The following is a 22,422-nucleotide window of genomic DNA, read 5'->3' on the forward strand; positions in this document are numbered from 1 at the left end:
ACAAGGAACAAACTGCATTACTATTTAAAGTGAACTCTCAATTATACCTTTTTTTGTGGTTGAAGTTGACTTCATTTTAAAGGCTTCACTTTTTCCTTCAGTCTCTTCAAATACAGAACAAGGATCCCATGTTTTTTAATTACAGCCTCCAGGGTTTTAAAAGTAAACAGACCTTTCATTCTCCTTTGTGTGTATTCCAAGGAGAAAATGTTATTCCGAGGCAATGTGGGGGTGAGCACACTGTGAAGAGACTTCAAGTACCCTGGGCAGTGTCAGACCTGAAGTGTTTATTTTCCGTTCCTGGGACACTGGATTATGTTTGTAATTCTTTGACTTTTACATTAGCTAAAACCACATTGGCCAACTATTATTGTACATAGATGAGTGCATTTAACTGGAACATTTCGTAATGAATTGAGGATCTAATCATTGTTTACTTTAAACACCTGTCTTTAAAGAGATTAAACAAAGTTTTAATTATAGCCTGACCCATATTGCTTTCTGTGAACTTTTGAAAATGTGAGCTAGTTAGTTAAAAAAAAAAAAAAATGCCATAAAGAAATGGAAACACTTTTTTTCAAATTGAATAGGTTGGACTTTTTGTATTTATTGAGATGAGCTAGTTGAATACTTTAGAATGTTTGTACAGCCAAATCATTCTTTTGACAGATTTGTCTGCTGCTCTTTCTTTTGTGCATTGCATATCCTTGAACTAGATTTTACAAGTGATCAGAATTCTGCTGTCATGACTACTACATGTTTCTAAGCTTGTTATTATACTTACAACACATGAGGCAATTATGGAATGTTACTAAGATAATCCTTTGATAGTCTAATCAATTAAGGTACTTAATTCAAAAAGAACTTTTCAGTTCTGACCATCAGGATTTTTTTTTTTTAATTAAATCTTCAATTTAATGGTATGTACCAGACCTGAGATTAAAATCAGATTGGGAATTTCCCCCAGTAAAATGGGGAAAATAAGCCTTATGATGTTAATAGTTGCATTACAATGCTTTTGTAGCCAACCTGAAAAAGGAGAAATGGTGGTCATATCTGACACTTAAAAATGTCCAGAGGTTTTTTTTTTAAAAAATAAATAAGAGTGCCTTAACCCTTGCACAGCCAGGAAAGCGTTTTGTGTGATTTTGAGAAAAGGCACAAAATAACCTAGAGAATGGTCAATAGAACAATGAAATCCTGGCTATTTTAATTTTTAGAATACTGTCATTTCTTGTGTTCTCAAATTTGCTTTTAAATAGGCTGCATGGTTTATGAAAAGCTGGGAGAACAAGTCTTTGGCACCACAGGGAAGCTGGTAATCTTTGGAGCCACCTCTCTACAGAACACTGGAGGTAAAAAAGAACATGCTTTTCTATACATAACTTTAAAGTATGTGAACAGTATTTATCTTTTCTAATTCTGGTGGTTGGGTGGCCACATGAATTTTAACGTAATTCATCATCTTCATTGCTAAAATGGCACATGGAAATTAAAGTATAGACATTAGCCACTTATTTAATACCAAATGTGCAGTGACAGTATTTAAAGCTGTCTTTGTATCTTATTAAAGGTTAGTCTAAGAAGAAGACTGGTAACCTTTGGTATAGCTTGCAACATGAGCTTTAGTATCTTCTTTCTAAAAACGTTCTCATTTTCCCCTAGCAATACTCAGCTACCTCTTCATAGTAAAAAATGAACTACCCTCTGCCATAAAGTTTCTAATGGGAAAGGATGACGGATTTTCGTAAGTTACAGACCATTTTTTATAATATAAATAAAATGTTTTTAATTTAAATATGGACTAACCAAAGTTTTTTTGCTGTTGTTGTTTTATGAAAATTCCAGAAACAAAATTTTCCCTAGGTTGGATTTTTTTCTTTGTTGTTTCAACAATAAATTTCTTTGGGACTATATGAATGAAAGAAGCAGGGAGAGCCATTTGAATATGAACATTTAAAAGATAGACTCATCTGTCATGCTGCAAAACGGTAGATAATGCATTTTCCCAAGAGCATGAAATCTATATCTAGTTTCTGTGAAATAGAACAGGCACAGAGCATTTTTAACACAGAAGTGGAATAGACCAAAAAAAAAAAAAAAAAAAAAATTTTAAGTCCCTAGCCTCTTTCTTGAAGAAGGGGCATAGCATTTTGGGAGCAAAATTTACATGAATCAACCTCAGTAAAGATGTGGAAAACAAACCTTGCAGCTACATTTCACATATCGATTATGCTTTCACTCCTTCTTGTTTAATATTTCTTATCAATCTAGTTTCTTTGTTCTCTCTCAAGGGAGAATCATAGAAGCCAGAGGTCCTAGTGTTTATTTTCAGGATTCAAGGTCAAATACAGGGCTTCAAGAAGAGAAATGCCTTCCTATGGTGACTTGTTTCTCATTGATGTTAGTCAAGCAAAACAAAAAGGAACTTTCTCTTTAAATAATTGAAAGGACAAGTTGTAATCTGACAGAATGCAATGTGTGCATTCGGCTTTGAAACCATTTAAATAATTCAAAGGAGTTGCATGTGTAGCCAATGGGGGAACAAAGACAATATCCTTTCTTCCATCATATGGGAGTGAGACACCAGTGAACGAGTAATGGTTAGGTTAATGTGTTTAGATAAAACCTGAATAAGGGTAAAAAAAAAATATTAATGGTAAAAATTAAGAATACTAAAAGTTAATTAAAGTATATTGTGAAATCTTTACGTTTGAGAAAAAAATTGTCACTTTTTAAGAAAATATGACATAACCATTTAAATGCCTTTCAGAGCCTGGTACGTGGATGGCCGCCTTCTGGTCATAATAGTTACCTTTGGCATAATTCTCCCTCTGTGTCTCTTGAAGAACTTAGGTAAGGAAAGATCTTGCTTTTATCATAGTCTCTACGGTGCTTGGGTGAATCAGAAACCTAATAAAAATGAACAACTTTGTCTTCTGCTTGCACTTGTTGGGTAAAGATTAAGTGAACAATGAAGTATCAGTATTTATCAGGCCTGATTTTAGTATGGGATAGAAACAGTGGTCAGTATGTGACTTCCTAAGCAGTCCCTCTTCTAAGGTGTTGTGATGGGGCATAAGGAAATGTCCTGGCGTCAGCAACAGACAGTGCTATTTCTAATGGCACAACTTTCGGGCTACTTTGAGACAAGTCCAGAAAATGGAAGTCTCCTTATACAAGGTCTTAAATACCCTCATTATATAGATAAGTAGATTTTCAAATCTAGTATCAAGACAGAAAGTTGCTTACATTTATACCCAAAAGTGTTATGAATCACTCTTGAATGAATAGAGTATAACCAATCTCAATTATTTGCCTTCCTAAGAGGGGGAAGAGAAGTGAAAAATAAAAAATGGTGAATAACTTCTAAGTCATATTCATTTGGTTTTGACATTTCTTTTTGTGCTTATATTTGGAGATGTTATGGGAATTACATATGTTGAATAATGAGGCCACTCTGCCACCCAGTCCAAAGCCTCTAAAATGCACTTCCTTTAATTCTGGGCTAATTTAAGGCAGAAGTTCAGATTAACGTTCTTGTGCACCACAGTTTTTTGTTTTGTTTTGTTTTGTTTTTGATGAAAATGTCAGGCTTCTGTAGTTGCTCTATAAGATCTATAATATATATATATAATATATATATCTATCTCTCTATATACTTAACCACTTAATCTTCTGGCTTCTGGGTCTGTGTTTAGGCTCTTTTTCTATGTCTCTAGAGATAGCTCTTTTCAGTTTAAGTAGAGAAAGGTTTGTCTCCCTGGGGGATAACAATAGCACAGCCCCCCAGAGGCCACTTAACTCCACCTTTCTGGAGGTTACACGGTGGTGATGGGAGATCTCCCAGGCATTCTAAAAGAGAAAAAAGTAAAGATCCCTGGATAATTTATTCCTAGAAATTCACTTTGACTCCTCTGTGCATGCCTCTGATCTGGGAAAGAAGGGTTGTAGCTGTCATTTGTTATGCACACAATAAGTAGATAATAGAGAGCCATCAAGTGGATCCAGAAGTAAATAGATTTGCCTATAGTAATGCGTTAAAATACAGCAACACAGACTCAGGGCTAAAATTGGGAGGCTTTTCCCCCTTGGTTTCTGGGAATCTGTGTTCTCTAGTGTGCCAGGAAGAACTGGAATCGACATGTACTCCTAATAAATGTTTTTGTTCAAAGCCCTGATTTTTGTCAAATAAAGTAGCACTGTGAAATAAATCTTGTATTTACTCCATTTGCATGTATATTATTGGAATCCTAAACTGTGCTTGAAAGAATGCATTAAAAGAAACAAATTGATGGATGAAATAATAATTTTTTAAACTTTTTTTTTTAAAGGTTATCTTGGCTATACTAGTGGATTTTCCTTAAGCTGTATGGTTTTTTTCCTAATAGTGGTAAGTGCTGATAGAAGCAGTTGGTTTGGCTATGCCATAGTATTATGCCATGTAATAAGTTTTCATTATTTGGCTGCATCTGATTAAATCCCTAATGTTTCTCTTATATTTTTAAATACCAGGTTATCTACAAGAAATTTCAAATTTCCTGCATTGCTTCACAGCTAAATTCCACAAATGCTAATTCAACAAATGCTGACATGTGTACACCAAAATATGTTACCTTCAATTCAAAGGTAAGTTTCCTTACCCTTTAAAGACAAAAAAAGAACATTTTTATTAAAAGCATTATATTTCTCATATTTGTTATAATTATGTTTTGAATGTATTCGTTCTCAGGAGAACACAGTGTCATTGCTTCCTTATTTCACAATCTATGTAGAGATGAGAAATACATAAGTATTTTATTTCACATTCCCTCTTAGCTGGTTTACGTGTAGGGCAACCTTAAGCATTCTCTGTCTGAATCTGTCTGCCAAATTGGGTCAGCCCTTCTTTCCCTGTATAATGCATGCTGGGTGATGCTTTCAAAAAAAAAAATTGATAAATTTAGCCTACTGCTTCTTATATGGTAGTGACAGAAAAGAATACTGAAAACTTCCTTAGCTTGCACAGTTGAAATATAGATATCACCACAAATTGGCACTTAAACTTTCATACGATTGAAATATTGTATTTAGTTTGGGGATCAATGGACAACGGAGTGGGTCAGGCTTGGCTCTTAATCCTTAGGCAGGGTATCTGGCCTCATGTGTAAGAGTGAGGATTCTTTTTTGTTTCTTGCGGAGTTTTGTCAGAATGTGCCTGGTACAAGTGCCTGGGCATAGTTCGAGCATAAGAAATTTTACTTTTCCTTCCTTCTCCAGCAGCTTCTTTTTACATAAGAAATTATATTGAGATTGAGGGTTTTAAAAAGTCTTCTCTAAGAAAACAAAATAGATCTCTTTTTTTAAAAAAACTTTAATGATACAGCCAAAGTAGTGAAGGTAATTTTCTTTTTAGATGGCATCTTTTAAGTCCAACTTGATGACCTGGTGCAGAGCAAAGCACATTAATAGAGTTGGAAGTTCTGGGAGAGTCAGAAGGAAGTCAGGAGATCAGCAATGGTCTGTTTCCCACTCAGGGTTGGAGGAAGCCAGTGAGATAAAGATTGTACCGTGTAAATACCGGGTGTCGCTATGCCTGGAACATGTAGAATACACTGTAAGTGAGCCGCTTCTAATAGTCTGATGTGAAAAGTGCCTGTATCGTGCCAGATAAGCTTTCTTGGCAAAAGTGCTCCTATTTTAGAGATCGAAACCCTCCTAAAAGCCAAATAATTTAGGGATTTTGAAGACCCGTCAGATAAAAGGACAGCTCAGGAATTCAGGAGCTGTATACTCTTTATGGTAAGAATGTCTTTTCTTAATGTTTATTTTTTCTTTCAAATAGACCGTGTATGCTTTACCAACCATTGCATTTGCATTTGTCTGCCACCCGTCAGTCCTGCCAATTTACAGTGAACTTAAAGAGTAAGATTTGTTTAATTTTTATATCTAAGTCATTTTATATCCCCTCACTAATAAGGAAGTACTGTATTAAAATAAACAGACTAAGATAATTCATGGACTTACCACCCAGTTTCAACATTTACTGACATTTTGCCATTCTTGAGCCAATTCTATATTTTAAGAAAAAAGAAAATGAGAAAAACCAGGAACCAGATGTATTTTTGAGGCTTAAGTATATAAAGTGGCTATGTGGGATCTTTTTGTAAATTTAGCTTTTCAAATACCATATAACTTAGGAGAATTCAAGTATTTGTATTGCTTAACTTTACTTATGCTTTTTTTTTAATTATTATTAGAGAAGTTGTAGGTTTACAGAAAAAACAATGCAGAATTCCTGTATACCACCTGATTAAGACCTTGCATTAGTATGGTACATTTGTTACAACCCAAGAAAGAACATATTTATAATTGTGCTATTAACTATAGTTCATGGTTTACATTAGGGTTCGCTGTTTGTGTTGTACAAGCCTATGGCTTTATTTTTTTAAAAATTTTATTCTAGTACCATATATTCAGCCTAAAATTTCCTCTTTTAAGCACATTCAAATATACCATTCAGTGGTGTTGATTATATTCACAGTGTTGTGCTACCATCACCACCATCCATTACCAAAACTTTTCCATCACTCCAAATAGAAACTGTACAATTTAAGCATTAACTCCCAATTCCCTACCCCACCCTGGCCCTTGGTAATAAATATTCTGGTTTCTGACTCTATGAATTTGCTTATTCTAATTATTTCATATCAGCGAGAGCCTACAATATTTGTTCTTTTGGGTCTAGCTTATACTTAAGTTTATTTTGCAAGTGGATAACAATATTCTTCAGAATTATCTATAAACTGCTAAATACATTGTGTCTAATTTGCCTGTTGATTGAGTAGAAAAGCCTGGCAAATCAGGCTGGAAGAAATTGATGTTAAGGTTAAAGCCATGAACTAGTAAAAAGAATATTGTTTGTTTATACAATTCAGATGACTCTGTGGATTTATTCATGATTGCTGTTCTGGAGAAAACTAAAGGCCTTTTTAAAATCTCCTCATGTGTTCTCTTTTTATCCTGTTATATTATCAGACTTGCTATATAAAAACAGCCATCATGGCATTGTCTTAAACTCAGAAAAAATATATAATGTGGCTATTTATTTCCATTTTGAAACAAAGAGAAAGTTGATGTCATCTAGCATTGAATTCACTCATGATTCTTCCTCTTTTATATTTAATTGATACATGGTTAAATTTTGAGATATTTATATCTATCAATCTACCTACCTATATACCTCATTCCTACTTTGCAATGCCATGACCTTTATTTAGAGTCATTCAGATATGTCTTTGGCATCTTTTAAATGCAATAGTCCTGCTTTTAGTTTGTAATTTTCTCCAGGGTGTATTTGTTGATCAGTGTTTCTTATTTTCCATACTCCCATTAGATCCCAGGTTTCCTGCTATGACACAACCAAATGTTATGACAGTCCATTGTCTTTTATTGTTCTTGTTCGTTAATTATCTGGGCAGTTCAAGCAACTTACAGGTTCATCCAAACACCAGAGTAAACTTTGACCTAAGAGAGAGAGCCCCTGAGAGCAGTGATCTCTTGAGCAGTTACTGTTCTGGAAACATACAGACTTCAGAAAACCAGAACCCAAATAGCAGCTTTAGAGATGGAACACGTGGGGTCAGTTTCTGGCTCTGCCATTGCTCTCTGGGGCTGAGAGAATAGCATTTGAATTTATTCTGCCATTTTTCCTGTAGTGGCGGGTGTGAAGACAACATGAGACACAAATATTAAAAAATACTCTCTGCCCTTCAGATGAGAGCTTGATATTCTTTTAAAAGAACGGGAAAGAACATTCAAGAGATTGCTAGTTCCAAGTATCTTTCCATCGTAATATCCATTTGGTATAAAAGAAGTTATTCTAAATCGGCATAATTGCCTGGGATAATTTTAATTGGTCAGATCTGACCTAATCAGATAGAAGGAAAGTTAAGTTAGCTAGCATTCTTCACTGTTAGTACTGTTGCTTAAATTCAGTAATATGATTTTTAACTTTTCAAATTCTTTTATCCTTGTTTTTAGTCGGTCACAGAAAAAAATGCAGATGGTTTCAAATATCTCCTTTTTCGCCATGTTTGTTATGTACTTCTTGACTGCCATTTTTGGCTATTTTACATTCTATGGTAAGTAACTTCTGATGGCATACAAATACAGAGATTTATACAATTATTAAAAAATCAATGTCAAAGAAAGCAACAAAGCTATTCATTTTTTATATTCTTTGCTTCTGCTGAAAGGAAATGGGGATGGTTCCTTTACATGTTCATGCAGACTGCAGAATAGAGTAATTACTGAAACAATATACTGTAATTTTTTTCTCCCAGTAATGTCCTTAAAAGAAATCACATTTTAGAAGCATGCCACCTTTACAAGGAAAGTTTAAAACTTTATCAGAGAAGGCTTTCCTAATTCACATGGCAAATTGGGTCAGATTCCATTAATAGAAAAAAGACAGACAGACGTGGAAAGTGAGAAAGAGCAGAGTGCTATACTCATGATACTGTGTTAATTAAAAATAAAACTCACTGTTCATAGGAAGTTGGAGCTTTGCAAAGACTCAAAGAAATGACACAGTAAGTTAAAAGAAATGAAATCTGAAAAAGAGAACAATGTGGTTTCATTTGTAACTTTTACGGACCTGTATGAACAGAGTTTACCTTCTTTTACTACTTATTCACCCTCTCCTATTCAAATTATCCTGCAGATTTATTTAACATCTTTCTTTATCCTTATAATTTGGGACCTAATTTAAATTTTAATACATGTATTTCACAGTCTTCTCTATTAAATAATACTTCTTCAGGGCATTTTTTCATGAACACAAATATCTCAAAATTTAAATACATTCAAAGGTTATTAATTCAGCCTGGAGAGAAAGGATAGCCTGATTATATGGTTGTATTATTATCATCTTCACAAGTAATGGAGAATAGGATTCTCCAATGAAGATGTAAATACCACAATTTTTGCATAAAAATGGTGTTTCTAAGGTTCTTGCAGAGTAGCAAGGCTGGAGGGGGAGTGAAGGGAGGGAGAGAGGAGAACATAATGTTAGTTGTACACTCTCACTGTTATATTGTTCAAACTCCCATGTTTCTTAACACACCCCCCCCCCCAATGCTATAGAATGTCAAACACATTATACTCTTAGGATAAAGAAAAAGTCTCAGCTATTTTTAAATGGTTATGAATTTTGAATCATAGAAATGACACCTAGTGAGATTTTATTATAATTTATGGTCCTTGTTTAAAAACTGAGATGAAACTATATGGTACAGGTTAGAATTTGAATTCCACACCAGAATCTTCCTTTTTGAGACTGGTGCAGTTAGAAGCCCTTGAAAGGGGACGGGGTGGGGGTGGGGGGTGGGAAGGTCTCTCTCTTATCAGAGTGCACTTTTTCATGCTCCCACCAGTTGTTCCCAGTTTTGTAGTCTCTGAAATAACACTTTCTGAAGTTCTGAGCTGAGAGCAGGTTCCAAGTGGCACAGAAACTAAATCCTGTTTTACAAGAAAGAACTACATGGAAGAGAAGAATTATTTCCCAATGGTGGTGAAATTTGTGTGGTGCCTCTGCTGCCTGGGCTCTGGCAGCAGAATTGCAAGAGGGGAGTTTGAACGAAATGCAGTGCGGCCACCCAGCCACTATCTGGTGTAGCTTAAAGAGTGGGGGAAATTCTAGGTTATTCTAGGCGATTATGTTTTATTTTTAATCCCAGTTTTCCCTGAGGTTTATTTTACAAATTAAGCATTCCCACTCCATGTGGCTTCCTCTAGTGATTACTTCAAATTCCTTTTAACTAAAGTGGCACATATGTTTGTAATTGTTTTAGTAGACATTTCAAAACCCAGAACATGGCTTTCCTTGCTCTTTAGTTTACAAACAAATTCTTGGTTGTTAGACAAAAACCGTCCTTCAGTAATGTGCATTGTGTCCTTTGAAAACCCTCTTTTTATTTTTCCCTGGTTTTAGGAGACATGCGTTCAGACCTCCTTCATAGATACCAGAGTAAAAATGACATTCTCATCCTGACTGTGCGGCTGGCTGTCATTGTTGCTGTCATTCTCACCGTGCCTGTGTTATTTTTCACGGTAAGAGGCCTCCTTGCAATTTGAGAACAGCTGAGGTCTCCCCTTTCCTTCTGTCTTCAGGAGCCCGTTGCAGAGAAAGCCTCCGGGAGTCACTTTACCATGCCATTGAAGGATTCCAGGAGTAGGATCCCAAAACTCGGAGAAGGCTCTTTGGAAAGAAAGTGGAATCCGCAAGTTAGGGTAGCCAATGATGGAATGAATCTTAATTCTGATTAATGTGTCCCTCTTCTTTATGGAGAACTGTAAATAGAGTGTTTGAATCTAGGTCATAAGTGACAAGAAAACATAGAAGAACCATAAAAGAACATTCAATACTCAAGATAAAACAAAAAAATTACTCCCCCCAAAGAAACTCCCACCTATTCATTAAACAAAAAAATACTTCCTGTCTTAAGTCATGCTCCCATACTGGAAGGTTATCTGTAGATAGCATTACAAAGTATATCACAGATTCCTGTGCCCCAGTATGTGAGTTACTCTGCTGAGAAATGTGAAGATTGACATACTATGGGCCCTTACAGAAACTTTGTTTTCTTCTCCTGCAGGTTCGTTCATCTTTATTTGAACTGGCTAAGAAAACAAAGTTTAATTTATGTCGTCATACCTTGGTTACCATCATACTCTTGGTTTTTATCAACCTGTTGGTGATCTTCATACCCTCCCTGAAGGATATTTTTGGCATCGTAGGTATGGCATGTTGTTAACTTTATACTTACTATTCCCAAGCAAGCAGCTGTTCAGAAAGTTAAATTCACAATAACATTCTTTTTTCTTTATTTTATTTTACAGGAGCAACATCTGCTAATATGCTTATTTTCATCCTCCCTTCATCCCTTTATTTAAAAATTACCAGCCAGGATGGAGATAAAAGAATTCAAAGAATTTGGGTATGTCTCATGCCAGCCACTCTTAATTTTTCTGATTAGTTTTTCATTAAAATTTACCAAATAAATTGTCCATCTCTCTACCATATAGTACTGTTTTCAAAGGGGAGGCAGCAGCCCTGGAGTTTTCCCATCCAGGAGGGTTAAAATACCATATCAGTATCTTCTCCGTTCCCTCAAAATATCGTTTCAGGTTTTACGTTTATTTTCCCTTGAGGCATGGTCAGCTCAATATAGGGTAATACTTTGTTTTCAGAAAGATTTGAAGTGGAGAGGGACTCAAAGATTTCATACAGTCTGCTATTTTTGCATGATTCCTCATCATGTAACTCCTTCCTGCCATCCAGAGAACATGCAAAGCCCTCATTAAAATGCCGAGTTACCTTAAAGAGTCCCCTTATGATTTGACAGAAATGCTTTAGAGCAACAGACCTCGATTCAGAAACTACCTTTCTATATGAGGATTTTTGCTCCCAGGTGTGGTGAAGCTCAAGGGCATCTTGAAGGTGGTGCACTGGGAGGCAGAAAGGGAAGCAGGATTAAAGTGGCTGCTCTGTGATTACCTTCTGGGGCACAATTTTGTTGGCCTTGCAGAAGGCTTCTCAGCTGTCCTCCCATGTGGTGTAAGCACTGTGATCGCATATGTTGCCTGAGACAAGAGATTCATCTAAGAGACATATGCAGGGGCAGTCATCCCTGTGCATTTATGAGAGCAGCACTGATGCTGCTGGAGCATCTAGTTCTCCAAGCAAGATTGCCCCTAAATCCATAAATCTCTAGTCCTTCTAAGCCTTACCAGCAGGAGCTTCACAAGGACAGAAAGGAAGGAGCAAACATTCCAGCACAACACTAAAGTGAACTCAGATTAAATCTGAAAATGATGGAGGCCTGTTGCCCCTGAATTCTGGATCTCTCCAGAAAAAAACTGGGAGTAAGGTCTACCAAGGGCATTAGGCCAGGGCTCTGTCCATGTGGGGACCTTTGGGAGTTAGACTGGACCCAGATGGTGAGTTAATGTGTCACCCTCTCTGCCCCACCATTGGTCTCCTCTCCTTCCCTTCATTCTATCTCCCCATCCAGTTTCCAGTCCAGTCCCCTTGGCTCTCATGATGCTTCATCCCTTTCTCTGCAAAGCTCTCACTGGGTGTTCTCAAGGCTGAGAAACATATAATCTCACATTCTCCAGATTCCAGATTTAGTAATCGATCCACCTGTGGCCTTCATCAGCCCTACAAGTAACTTAGTTTTTGAGTCTATTTCAACTTGATCAAATCCTTTTAAATGCATGTATTTTTTTGCTGCTTTTTCACACAGAAATATTTGCCCACCAGTGATAACCTAGGTTGGAGGGAAAGTGTAATGAAATTACCTGTATATTTTCCAATGTCGTTAATTTTTAAGTAGTGACATTAGTATGAAAGAAGCTGTAAGGATACCCAATCATGTTCTGAGGTGGCTATGAAGTCAAAGAAAAGAATGTAGAGGACAGCTCTGCATAGTTGGTTATTCTTATTTTCCCATCCTTGCAGAACCAGAGTCACATAATTTTAGAAAGATTCTCAAAGTTCAACAATGGTTGTAACAAACTCCAAATACAGGGGGTCCCCAAGACATAGGGAAAGCATTTTTTTGTTGTTGTTGTTCCCAGGTGTGGGTAGAAAAATGTTTGCTTTGCTGAAAGTAACTCATGTCTTTCTGTCATTCCAGGCTGCCCTTTTCTTGGGTCTGGGGATATTGTTTTCCCTGGTCAGCATTCCCTTGGTCTTCTATGACTGGGTCTTCTCATCGAATAGTGAGGCAGCCACTGAAACCAGCCGAGAACAGAAAACATACCTGTCTACTGGAAACCACACATCAGCAACCCCTCATTAGTCCTTTTTTTTTTTTGCAAGTTTACAGAAGCAGATAGAAATTTACAAGTTACTTAAAAATGAATAACACTTCGGGAACAAAACAGAGAGCTGTTTCTATAATGGTTCACTTCCCTCCCAGGTTTGGGATCAATTTACGGATTGTTGACCTCTTCTTCAAATTTCATGCAATCATGTTTCCTAGTACTTTTCACAGTCAATTATTTTTCATTCTCCTAACTCTTGTTTTGAGGATTCATGGTCTCTTAGAACTTTGAAAACATGATCATCATTCATGTTTGTTTATTATACATTGAGGTTCTGAAATAATTTCCTACTGATGTTCAGCTCACACTATCTGTACCTTTTTAGAAAAGAAAAGAATCTTGAATTGTATATATTTATTTTGCTTTACAGAAAAAAAGAGGTTTCGTAAATAATTTGCCTATTTTGGTTACCATAGCACACAGGGATAATCATATGAGAGTCGTAGGGCATGTGCCACTGCAGGATCAGAGGATGCCCAATGTTTGAGGTGGCTCTGATGACCTGGCAGCCAAGCTCAGGCAGCCCAGTGCCGAGCTGGTACTAGATCACCCTCCCATGCAGAGGCCTTCCATGGTCAGTGTTCTCAGCTGGCAAGGGGCTGGGGTGATTCTTAGTTTGGTAATATATTAAACTACATTTCTGAGTAATCTAGAAAATAAAGTTTTGTTTCCCTCTTGGCAACCTGTGTCAAAGTTACTCTAGTCTGAGTCAACTTCTATTGGCACCTCTGTGATAAATTAAGAAGCAAGAGTGCTATGAAAATTGTTCTGAAAAGAGTGTCCAAAATGTCTAAGAAAATATCCCTCTGATACAGATCACCTTCAACCCTACACCTGTATTGCTGAAGGGGGAAAAAGGATTTATTAAATTAGAATCCAGCAGCTTTTACTCATGTCCGCCAGCTTTTTGCATGGAGAATAATTTGATGTGTATCTAACTAAGGATGATTTAGGATAAGAAATTCCTGTTTTATATTGGGTAATTTGGGGGGATAGTTAAAAGACATGTTTTATATAAATTTAGGTTATTACAAATATAAGATTTTTGTACCTTAAATAAGCCTCATTTCTATTTCTTCTCCATTAACTCTCCATCCAGAGTATTACAACAAAAAACAACTAGAAACAATAACTCTCAGAGATAGTCCTTGTGAAGAATGTGATGAAATAACCACACCTTCCTTCTCCAGATGGGAAAGACAAGAGGGCCTGTTGTCTGGTCTCCCCTTCTCTTCCCTAACCCAGGGGGGCCATTACTGCCCACCGGACATGGCCCACACAGGAGGACAGAGTCCCCCGATACTCTGTCCCCACCCCCTCTCCTAAAGGAAACAGGAAGGAAACTGCCCAGAGATGGATAAAGAAGACACTTTGGGGTAAGACAGCTTGGAAAGGAATGGATGACGGCAAAACAGCTTCTGCCCATAAACTGTGCCATTCACCTGTGATCAGAGGCTCACCTTCACAGGGTGAGAAATATATGTGCTCCCTGAGCTGGTCTCCTAAAACGGGACTTGTGTTTGAGCTGTATTCTTGTTTAATTTTTCAAACCCATAAGTTCGCTGAGTGCAGATTTCTTATCCTGAGATAAGCAGACACTAACCACAGACTGTTGGCAGAGTTTCCAGGCACTTAGCTCTGAGCTCTGTTCCTCCCCTACTCAAATCTTCAAAGGCAGGTCTATTCCCAGACCTCCAGGCTCACCAGGAATAATAGGAAACTGTCCCCTCCCCTTTACAGACTAATGTCCCCTAGATAAGGTAGGCATCAAAGCATCTTGTTATCCTCTTGGAGGAGAAGGAAAGGTTATTTCCTGCTTTGCCTGATAAGACCTAATAACTTCTAATATAATGCTATAGAATTACATCTACATTAGGTCAGAGTTCAGGTATTTCAATATAAGGTCAGTAAAATCCAGAGTCATCTCTGTTCTTTTCAGAAGTGTTTTCCATATTATATGAGCAATGAGGGAAGCATAGCAAAATAATTGCCAGCCCTTAGAGGCTTGTCTATAGCACCAAGTAATGAAATAGCCAGGTAATGGGATGACCCTCCGTTATAAAAATACAGAATTAATTTGCAAGCTATATTATGCTACTGTTCTCCTCATTAATTTATAATGAGTCATGTTACACTCACAAAGTCAAATTAGAAAATTATCATTAACTCTGGGATGTGTAGTGATATTTTTGGATCTTTGGATTTTATGTGTCAGTACAAGGAATTTTTGTATTATTTAAAATATATTTATTTAGAGGAGGCACATTGCTATTGATGTCTGTGATACCATGTTTTTAAAACCTTCTCTGTATAATTTATCTATTTGTTGTTTACAGAATATAATAGACCCTACTGTAATTTATTAAATTTCTCTGATGAATTACATCATTTGTGCAGGATTAGCTATAAAGTGTACTGTTCTATTTCTTCTTATTCAGAATAGTGAACTGGTACCAGAAATACATATATCACAGATACAGGTAGAATTTAAACAACATAGTCAAGTGCTATAGAAGTTTCTCTGCTAAATTAGTAGACTAAGGAATAATTAGCCTTAGAGGCAGCACATTTTCCTTTGGTTGATAGGATGTCTATACTAGTAAATAGTGCCAGTTTCATACTTGGATTTAGAACTGTTCCCTAGTTATTGTAACACAGGATATTGTAAATCCTTAACTTACTTAATGTTACTTATTGGAAGTAGGGGTAGTGAAGAGTGTAAAGGAAGGAAACCTAGTCTTTTTAGGCATGGGCAGACCCCAATTTATAAGCAAGTCATATTCCAAAAATTTTTTAATTGGTGGATTGCAGCCTGGAATGTGTTTTCCTTTAGAAACCAGGTTATATGTGGTTCTGTCTGCAGATCAGCTAACAAAAGGTTAATAAATCCATAGTTTAGCTGAAATAGAATAATATAATAAGATTGCTAAAGAACCTAACCACTAAGTATAATACCATTTCTATGAGGTAGTTTGTTCAACATTGCCATAAACGCATCAATATCTATTGTTGGTGGAACTGTGGACATCTGCCCACCCCACCCCAGCCACACACCACCTGCTGTTCAGTGGCGGTCAGGCCTCCTCCAGTTAGAGGCCACCTGTGTGCCCCACAAAGGTGGGGAGGAGTCCAGGGCCACCTGGGAGCCCAGGGGTAGGAGCAGGTTAAAGGAGAACGTGGGGGGCCTCTTGTGGTTGTAAACTGCGAAGTACATTCCTCAGTTGGTAACTTTTCCTGTCTCCGAAGGTCTCAGGCTTGGCCTGTGTGCTTGTGTTTGTACCATTGTTTCTTTTGGTTCCATAGCTGTCTCCTTCCCCACCCACTGTAGAAGAGGACGTTGCAGTACAGCTTCTCTTGTATGCCAGTCTCTGAAGCAAGCACCCAGCACTTTTAATAGTCATGGTTTAACTGCTCACTCACCAGAGGCGGTAAAAAAGCTCTCTTCCCATTTTGCTTCTTTACGTTTACAAACCCTGTTGAGAAAAAAAAAAAAAAAGGCACACATAGGTGATGGTGGTGGAGTTTGGGGTGGACAAAAAACTGTAGTAAAATTGCACAGTATTTCAGAGAACACTTCCGACAGTTATCCCAGAACTGGCTTGTTTCTGGAGTTGAGTCTTTAGGCTAGTGTGTTCTCAAAGTGTGGTCGCCGGATCAGCAGCATCGGTGTCATCGGGGAACTTATTGGAACGCCCATTCTCAGGCCTCACCAAGACCTAGTGCATCAGAGCCGTCAGGGTGAGGACCCTGCAATCTGTTTTAACAAGTCCTCCAGGTGGTTCTGATGCACGGTCAAGTTTGAGAACCACTCTTAGCAAGCCAATTATTGTTTCCTTTTTTCCCATTAGTCCTACCTCAGAAGATGGTTCCTGGGCTTTGTGAGGAAAATTGGGAACTAGGGCCTAGGGAGGGGAGGAAAGGCATGGGCAGCAGGGGTCTCTACAAATGCAAGAAGGCCTGGGAACCTGCACTGCCCTCTCCCGCTGCCGTGCGGGTGCAGGTGCACAGATATAAATGAAGCCTGAACTCGGGTTTTACTTTGAGCTGACACAATAATGTTACATTGTAAAAAGCTGTGGAGAAATGGAAGTAATGGAAGTGAGACTTTTTTTTCTTTTTTGAGGGAATGAAAATACCTTGTTGTAAGTGCAGCATTAGAGGAAGTACTGTATTCCTGTCAGGGGTAAGTTTGTTTTCATCATGTGGTACTCAATCCTGTCCTTATAAAGAGAATGTTCTGCACCGCTTAAGGAGCTACGAACTTCCCTGAAAAGAATGCAGAGCTCAGTTCATTTCAGTAGATCAAAATGTGGCTGCACATTTAGTTGGGGTGGTCTGAGGCTAATGATGTAATGAGATATTTGATTTTATGCCTAGAGCAAGACGTATAAGTCTCCCCCAGTTTATCACTTTAAATAGTTTGAGGCTGAGAGAGGGCATTAGCTTTAAGAAGATAATTTCCCCATTCAAGTTCACAGTCAACTTCTAGCCACTTTAAAAACAAAGAGGAAACAGACTATATCATTTAGCAATACTAAAAATAGGTTTTCCTTAGGTGGCAGATCGGAGAATCCTTTAACAATGGAATATACTTCTAAAATACCTCAGTGAATTGTTTCTAATGATAGAAGGCTTTCGGGTACAAATTGGGGTAGAGAAACTACTGAAAAATAACACTAAATCTAGAAGGGTAAATTTTTGAAAAACATGTAAAATTCACAAACACCCAGAAGACCTCCTCCTTTAGGATGTCCTCCGAGGAAGGACTATGAAACTGGGCCCATCCTATATACAGGCTTCAATTTGTGTTTTTAAAGGAAGAATCTATGCAGCTGAGGTTTACTGTGGGAAATACTCCATTTATATGTAAATATTTTGTAAATAAATAGGCTGTATATTTTTGCAGTTGTTGATCCACACTGAGTTAGAAGTCTCTAGTATCTGCATATAAAGAATAAATGTTTTCATAGAAATAAATGGTTTTATTTGAGAATTAAAAAATTTACATTCTGTCCTGGGTAACATAGTTCTTTCAGTGTAAACTTGGAACCTAAATTCACACTTAATTGTTTAGAAAAAGAAATGTTTGAGACATACTTGCATTGAATTTTTATGCTCATATTAAGATCAATTATCTAAAAGATTGTCATGTATAAACAGATATACCCCAAATAACAAATTGTTTCTTCATAACGCTCTTTTGCTGTTAACCCAGATACCACTTCACATGTTTATGAAAATAGATGTTGGGGAAGAGAATGTTTTTTCAAAATGGAATTGCTGCATTTCCCACACTTGGGGTCTTTGAAAGGGAGAAAAAATCCCTGAATATTAACTATGAGCACAAATTTGAAGGAAAAAAGCAAAGAACCATTATTTTACCAAACTTTTGAAAATTTTGCATGTTTGCCTTTTATTTTCAATGCAACACCAATATAGACTGTCTTAAGTAATTTTTTTCCAAAACACTTGAATCTTGATTGTTGGTACATAATATACTCTCTAGAGTCCAATGTATTTTAGACTTCATCTGGGTCCAATACATGTAGCACACCACTATTTTATTACTGTAAAAACCTTGTACATGAATTCCAGATGGGTGATTTAAATGAGTCACAAGACACAAAACTTTGCTATTCATAGTTAATCAAATAGTTTGTTTTTCAGGGTGTGGTGTAAATAAAGAAATGTAAGAAGTTCTGTTCTATAACTGCTCTGTTGACAGTTTTTAAACATTAAAAATGTGAGCTAAAAGTATTTATGGATTTTATGTTTATTCTTTTGGGGAGAAATGCTAAAATGGTGGCTGGGATTTAAGTACTTTATACATTATTCAGGATTGTTGGACAAAGATTTATACGCATTTTCAAGTGTTAGAGATCATGGAAGCTTGTCTATTTGAGCACCCAAACTTTAAAAAATATTTCTGATAGAAATCTATCTGGTCTGAAATAGTCTACATATTTTTCCAGTGTTTGTAATTAGAGGAGGTTGAACATGATATTGTCTTTTTAAACCCAGGATCATCTTTATGAATAACAATTTCTTTGCTATGTCATAGTAGGGATTCTACACTACCTCTCTACATTGCAGCCACCCATAAAACAGGAAATTCTATCAACGCTTCCATTTATCCAGGAAGAGTTGGGGGAAAGCTACTGCAGCCTTGCCTTTTCTTTATCCATCATTGGCTCCTCTCCATGGTCAGAAGGAACTTCTATCAGATTGGCAAGATGGTGAGAGACTGATATCCAAATTCTTGTGGGCAAGGTGAGCACATGAGCAGCCCGGGCCTTTCCAGGTGTGAGTGGGTCTGTGGCCTGCCTCACATCTCCCCAGACCCATCTGCCAGCCCACATTAACGCCCAAGTGGATCTCAAGGTTGAAACTTGCAGCACAGGAGTCCGAGCCATGTAGTCCAATCCTCCTCAGCAATAAAGCTGACCGTTTTATCCCTATGTGCTTGCAGTATGTACTTCTTAACTGATCAGAAAAGTCAGGGGCAAATGGAGCAAGTGGTTATCACCTTCAAACCCAAACAGCTGTAATAAAGTGAGTCCATCCAAAAGGTTATTGAGAATGTGAGCAGTTTTGCTCTAAATCAAAACGTCCAGTCCTGTAGGGCTTTTATAATTCTGACTTCTTTTTCCACTATCATCCCATGAGTGTTTGCTAATCCTATTTGGTTCTGCCCTATTTTACACCTGGGTAAGGGGCCTTCTCTCTCTTCCCCCATGGAATAAACAGGGCTTGGTGATAACTTTGCAACTTGGAGGCCCTGTTTGCTTTCCTTCTAGATTCATAATTGTGTTCTGCCTGGTTAGGTTAGTCTATAAACTATTGATGAGGCCCAAATAGCTGGGTCATAGGACACCAACTTTTTACCTTCTGTTAGTTTAAATTTTTCATTAATTTCAATAGACAATTTGCTTTTCCTCAGGGTCTATGCAACACCAAGATAACCTATGAAATTATCAGAATGTATTATAAAACTACACCACTTAAAACAGATGGAAATTACTCAACAGATCATGATAGGAAATACATAAATGGGCCCAAATAATATGTAACTTAGTATATGAGAAAGGTGGCTTTTCACATATATGTAACTTAGAATATGAGATAGGTGGCTTTTCTCATCAATGGGGAAAATAAGGGTTACTCAATAGTGAAAAAAAATGTCTTTTTGAAGAAAGTGAAGCTAGATCCCTACCTTAGCCCTCATATCTAAAGAGAACTCAAATATATTAAAAACTTGAAACAATACATGGGTAAATATATCTAATTTTCTGCAAACATAAAACCATGACTCACAAATATAAAATAAACATGTCAAAATTTTATTTAGATCATTGTTAATGAAGGAATAAGTAAGATGTTAAATGAGGGTTCAAAGAATTCAAAGAACAGACACATACACATGCAATCAGATATGCTGAAATATATCTGCTAATAGACATAAAACTGGCCTTGTCTATGGGGGAAACCAGTTGCATCTCCACAAGACAAAATTCATTTGCATTTCTGGACAAGAAACACTTCTATTTCTTTCAATTTTATGTAATTTACAGGATTATGAACTAGCTCCAAGACAAAAAAAAAAGGCAAAATTCCTATAAAATCAGATAACCTAGAAAGAACACCTTGTATTCCATTGAAAGTACACCCAGTAATCTTAAATCTTCTCCATCACTTTCAAGGTCTTTCCAATTTGCTGCATTTCCTGGCCTGTCAGGAAATGACCCTCCTTACCAGCTGTGAGTCTGGGACCCCGTAAGCAGGACATCAGGCCATTTTTTCTGCAAGGGCTTTGTAAACATTGCCTCCATTGGTAAACCCAACCTTTGTTCATTAACATTTGTCGTATGTAAATGAGATTCATCCTCAAATATGACATTTCAAGTAAGGTCATGGTTAACAATCTATTTGTCCAATTATATACTGGTGAAAAGGAAGACAGATTCTTATTGAACCTATGCAAATAACTAATGCCACATAAAATAAGGGGAGTCAGTAGTCTGGGGGTCAATGAGTAAGAGAAAAAAATGTTTCATTTCAGTTTACAATAGCAGAGTCTACTGAACTGTAGATTACAGATAGCTTAAGAAGAAACAGAAATGGTTTTCTTATACAATCAGAAATAGAACATAAAACAACATCAACAATATTCCGAACATCCACTGTAAAATTTCCCTCATCTGTTCATTCTGTCCTATGTCTTTTTGTTCCGCTGGATCTTGGGTTAACTATCTGCTTTTGTAAAGGGGTCTGCTTCTGGATTAAAATGAGTCCTCTGAACCCACACTCATTTCACAGGGTCAGCCTGAAAGTTGATTAACTGATAATTGGCTCAGACACTTGTACCCAAAGATCTACTCTTTGAAGTGTCCACAGTTTAAAGCTCTTGGCACCATCCTTGATTCACAAGGTCTTTGACTCTCCTTTGTTGAAGGATTAGACTTCAGCCTGTAGCATATAACAGACCCTCAGGCAAGTTTCAGGAAGCAGATACCTATTTAATAAGGGATTTAAAGGCTGTGGTTAATTTTCTAAAGTTGTCAAGAATTATCCATTATATCATATATATCCATTATATGATCATTCTAGACAACCTGGAAGGGCTGTGTAGTATTCCATTACAAGGTCACCCAGTACTCTTTTTGGCCCATTTCAAAGTCTCACAAATTTTCCCATATCACTATCTGTATGTCTATATCTATATTATACATATATATATATACACACACATGTGTACATATATGTATATATTTTTGAGAGTAGAAAAGGCCTCTCTTGGTACAAAACACAGGAGCCATAAAGGAAATGATTGATCAATAAATATTTTAAAATTTGATGTAACATACAAAGGTGCTCAAGTGCTGAAAAGCTAAAGAGCCAAACGGAGCAAAACTAACATTTGCCACTCATATGTTGCAACTGTTGTGGTTGATCTCTCCAGTTTGAGTTCAAATTATTCGAAGTATCCCTCTGGCCAAATTAACAGGTGACCAGCATCTCGTTTCTGATACTCTGGACCTCCAACTTGTCCAAGAACTCTGGAGACATTTGACATCAAAGGTGCCTGCTTCCAAATGCCAGGCAGAGGTAGCTGGTGAATGCAATCAATTCACAGCCGGCTTCTTTCCTACTGCAGTTGCTACTATTGCTGCCACATACTGTCACTGTTGAACACTGGCCCTGCACAATTTTTACATCTGTGTCAGTGCTGCAGTGGTGCCCTTACAAGTCCACTCTCTGTGAGGGCTGAAGGATGACCCCAGTGCATGCGATGCTGTAGTGACTCATCTTGGGAGCCCAAGCAAAGAGACAGCTCCTCCATTTGCCATCAACTTGTTCCCAATTCATGCCCTCCAGGCTGTCTGGCTGGGGAGGGGCATCTCATTTATAGTTGCACACTGGGCTGAGCCAACCCACCCCTCTTTCATCTGATCTGTGACCGCTTAAACATGATAGTGATCCCAGGCGTCTGCTACACAATGTCTCTCATGGTGAATTACCCTTTGGGGCCCTTGGGGCTGTTTCCTGATC

The 22,422-nt window shown here is 37.3% G+C and overlaps 1 protein-coding gene across 2 annotated transcripts in view; it reads left to right on the forward strand.

Moving 5' to 3' along the window:
- SLC38A1 (solute carrier family 38 member 1) overlaps nt 1-18,630 on the forward strand; it is a 70,608-nt gene extending 51,978 nt beyond the window's left edge. For both annotated transcript variants that reach the window (XM_037845034.1, XM_037845035.1), the window contains 11 exons: nt 1,263-1,355; nt 1,666-1,747; nt 2,774-2,856; nt 4,335-4,393; nt 4,516-4,629; nt 5,825-5,904; nt 8,023-8,123; nt 9,974-10,092; nt 10,638-10,779; nt 10,882-10,979; nt 12,684-18,630. In XM_037845034.1, the coding sequence (XP_037700962.1) occupies nt 1,263-1,355; nt 1,666-1,747; nt 2,774-2,856; nt 4,335-4,393; nt 4,516-4,629; nt 5,825-5,904; nt 8,023-8,123; nt 9,974-10,092; nt 10,638-10,779; nt 10,882-10,979; nt 12,684-12,848 (1,136 nt within the window). In that variant the 3' untranslated portion in view covers nt 12,849-18,630. The remainder of the gene's footprint in view (nt 1-1,262; nt 1,356-1,665; nt 1,748-2,773; nt 2,857-4,334; nt 4,394-4,515; nt 4,630-5,824; nt 5,905-8,022; nt 8,124-9,973; nt 10,093-10,637; nt 10,780-10,881; nt 10,980-12,683) is intronic.
- The last annotated feature ends 3,792 nt before the right edge of the window (nt 18,631-22,422 follow it).

The sequence above is a fragment of the Choloepus didactylus genome, chromosome 8 (assembly GCF_015220235.1).
Source record: "Choloepus didactylus isolate mChoDid1 chromosome 8, mChoDid1.pri, whole genome shotgun sequence".
Classification (NCBI taxonomy): Eukaryota; Metazoa; Chordata; class Mammalia; order Pilosa; family Megalonychidae; genus Choloepus; species Choloepus didactylus.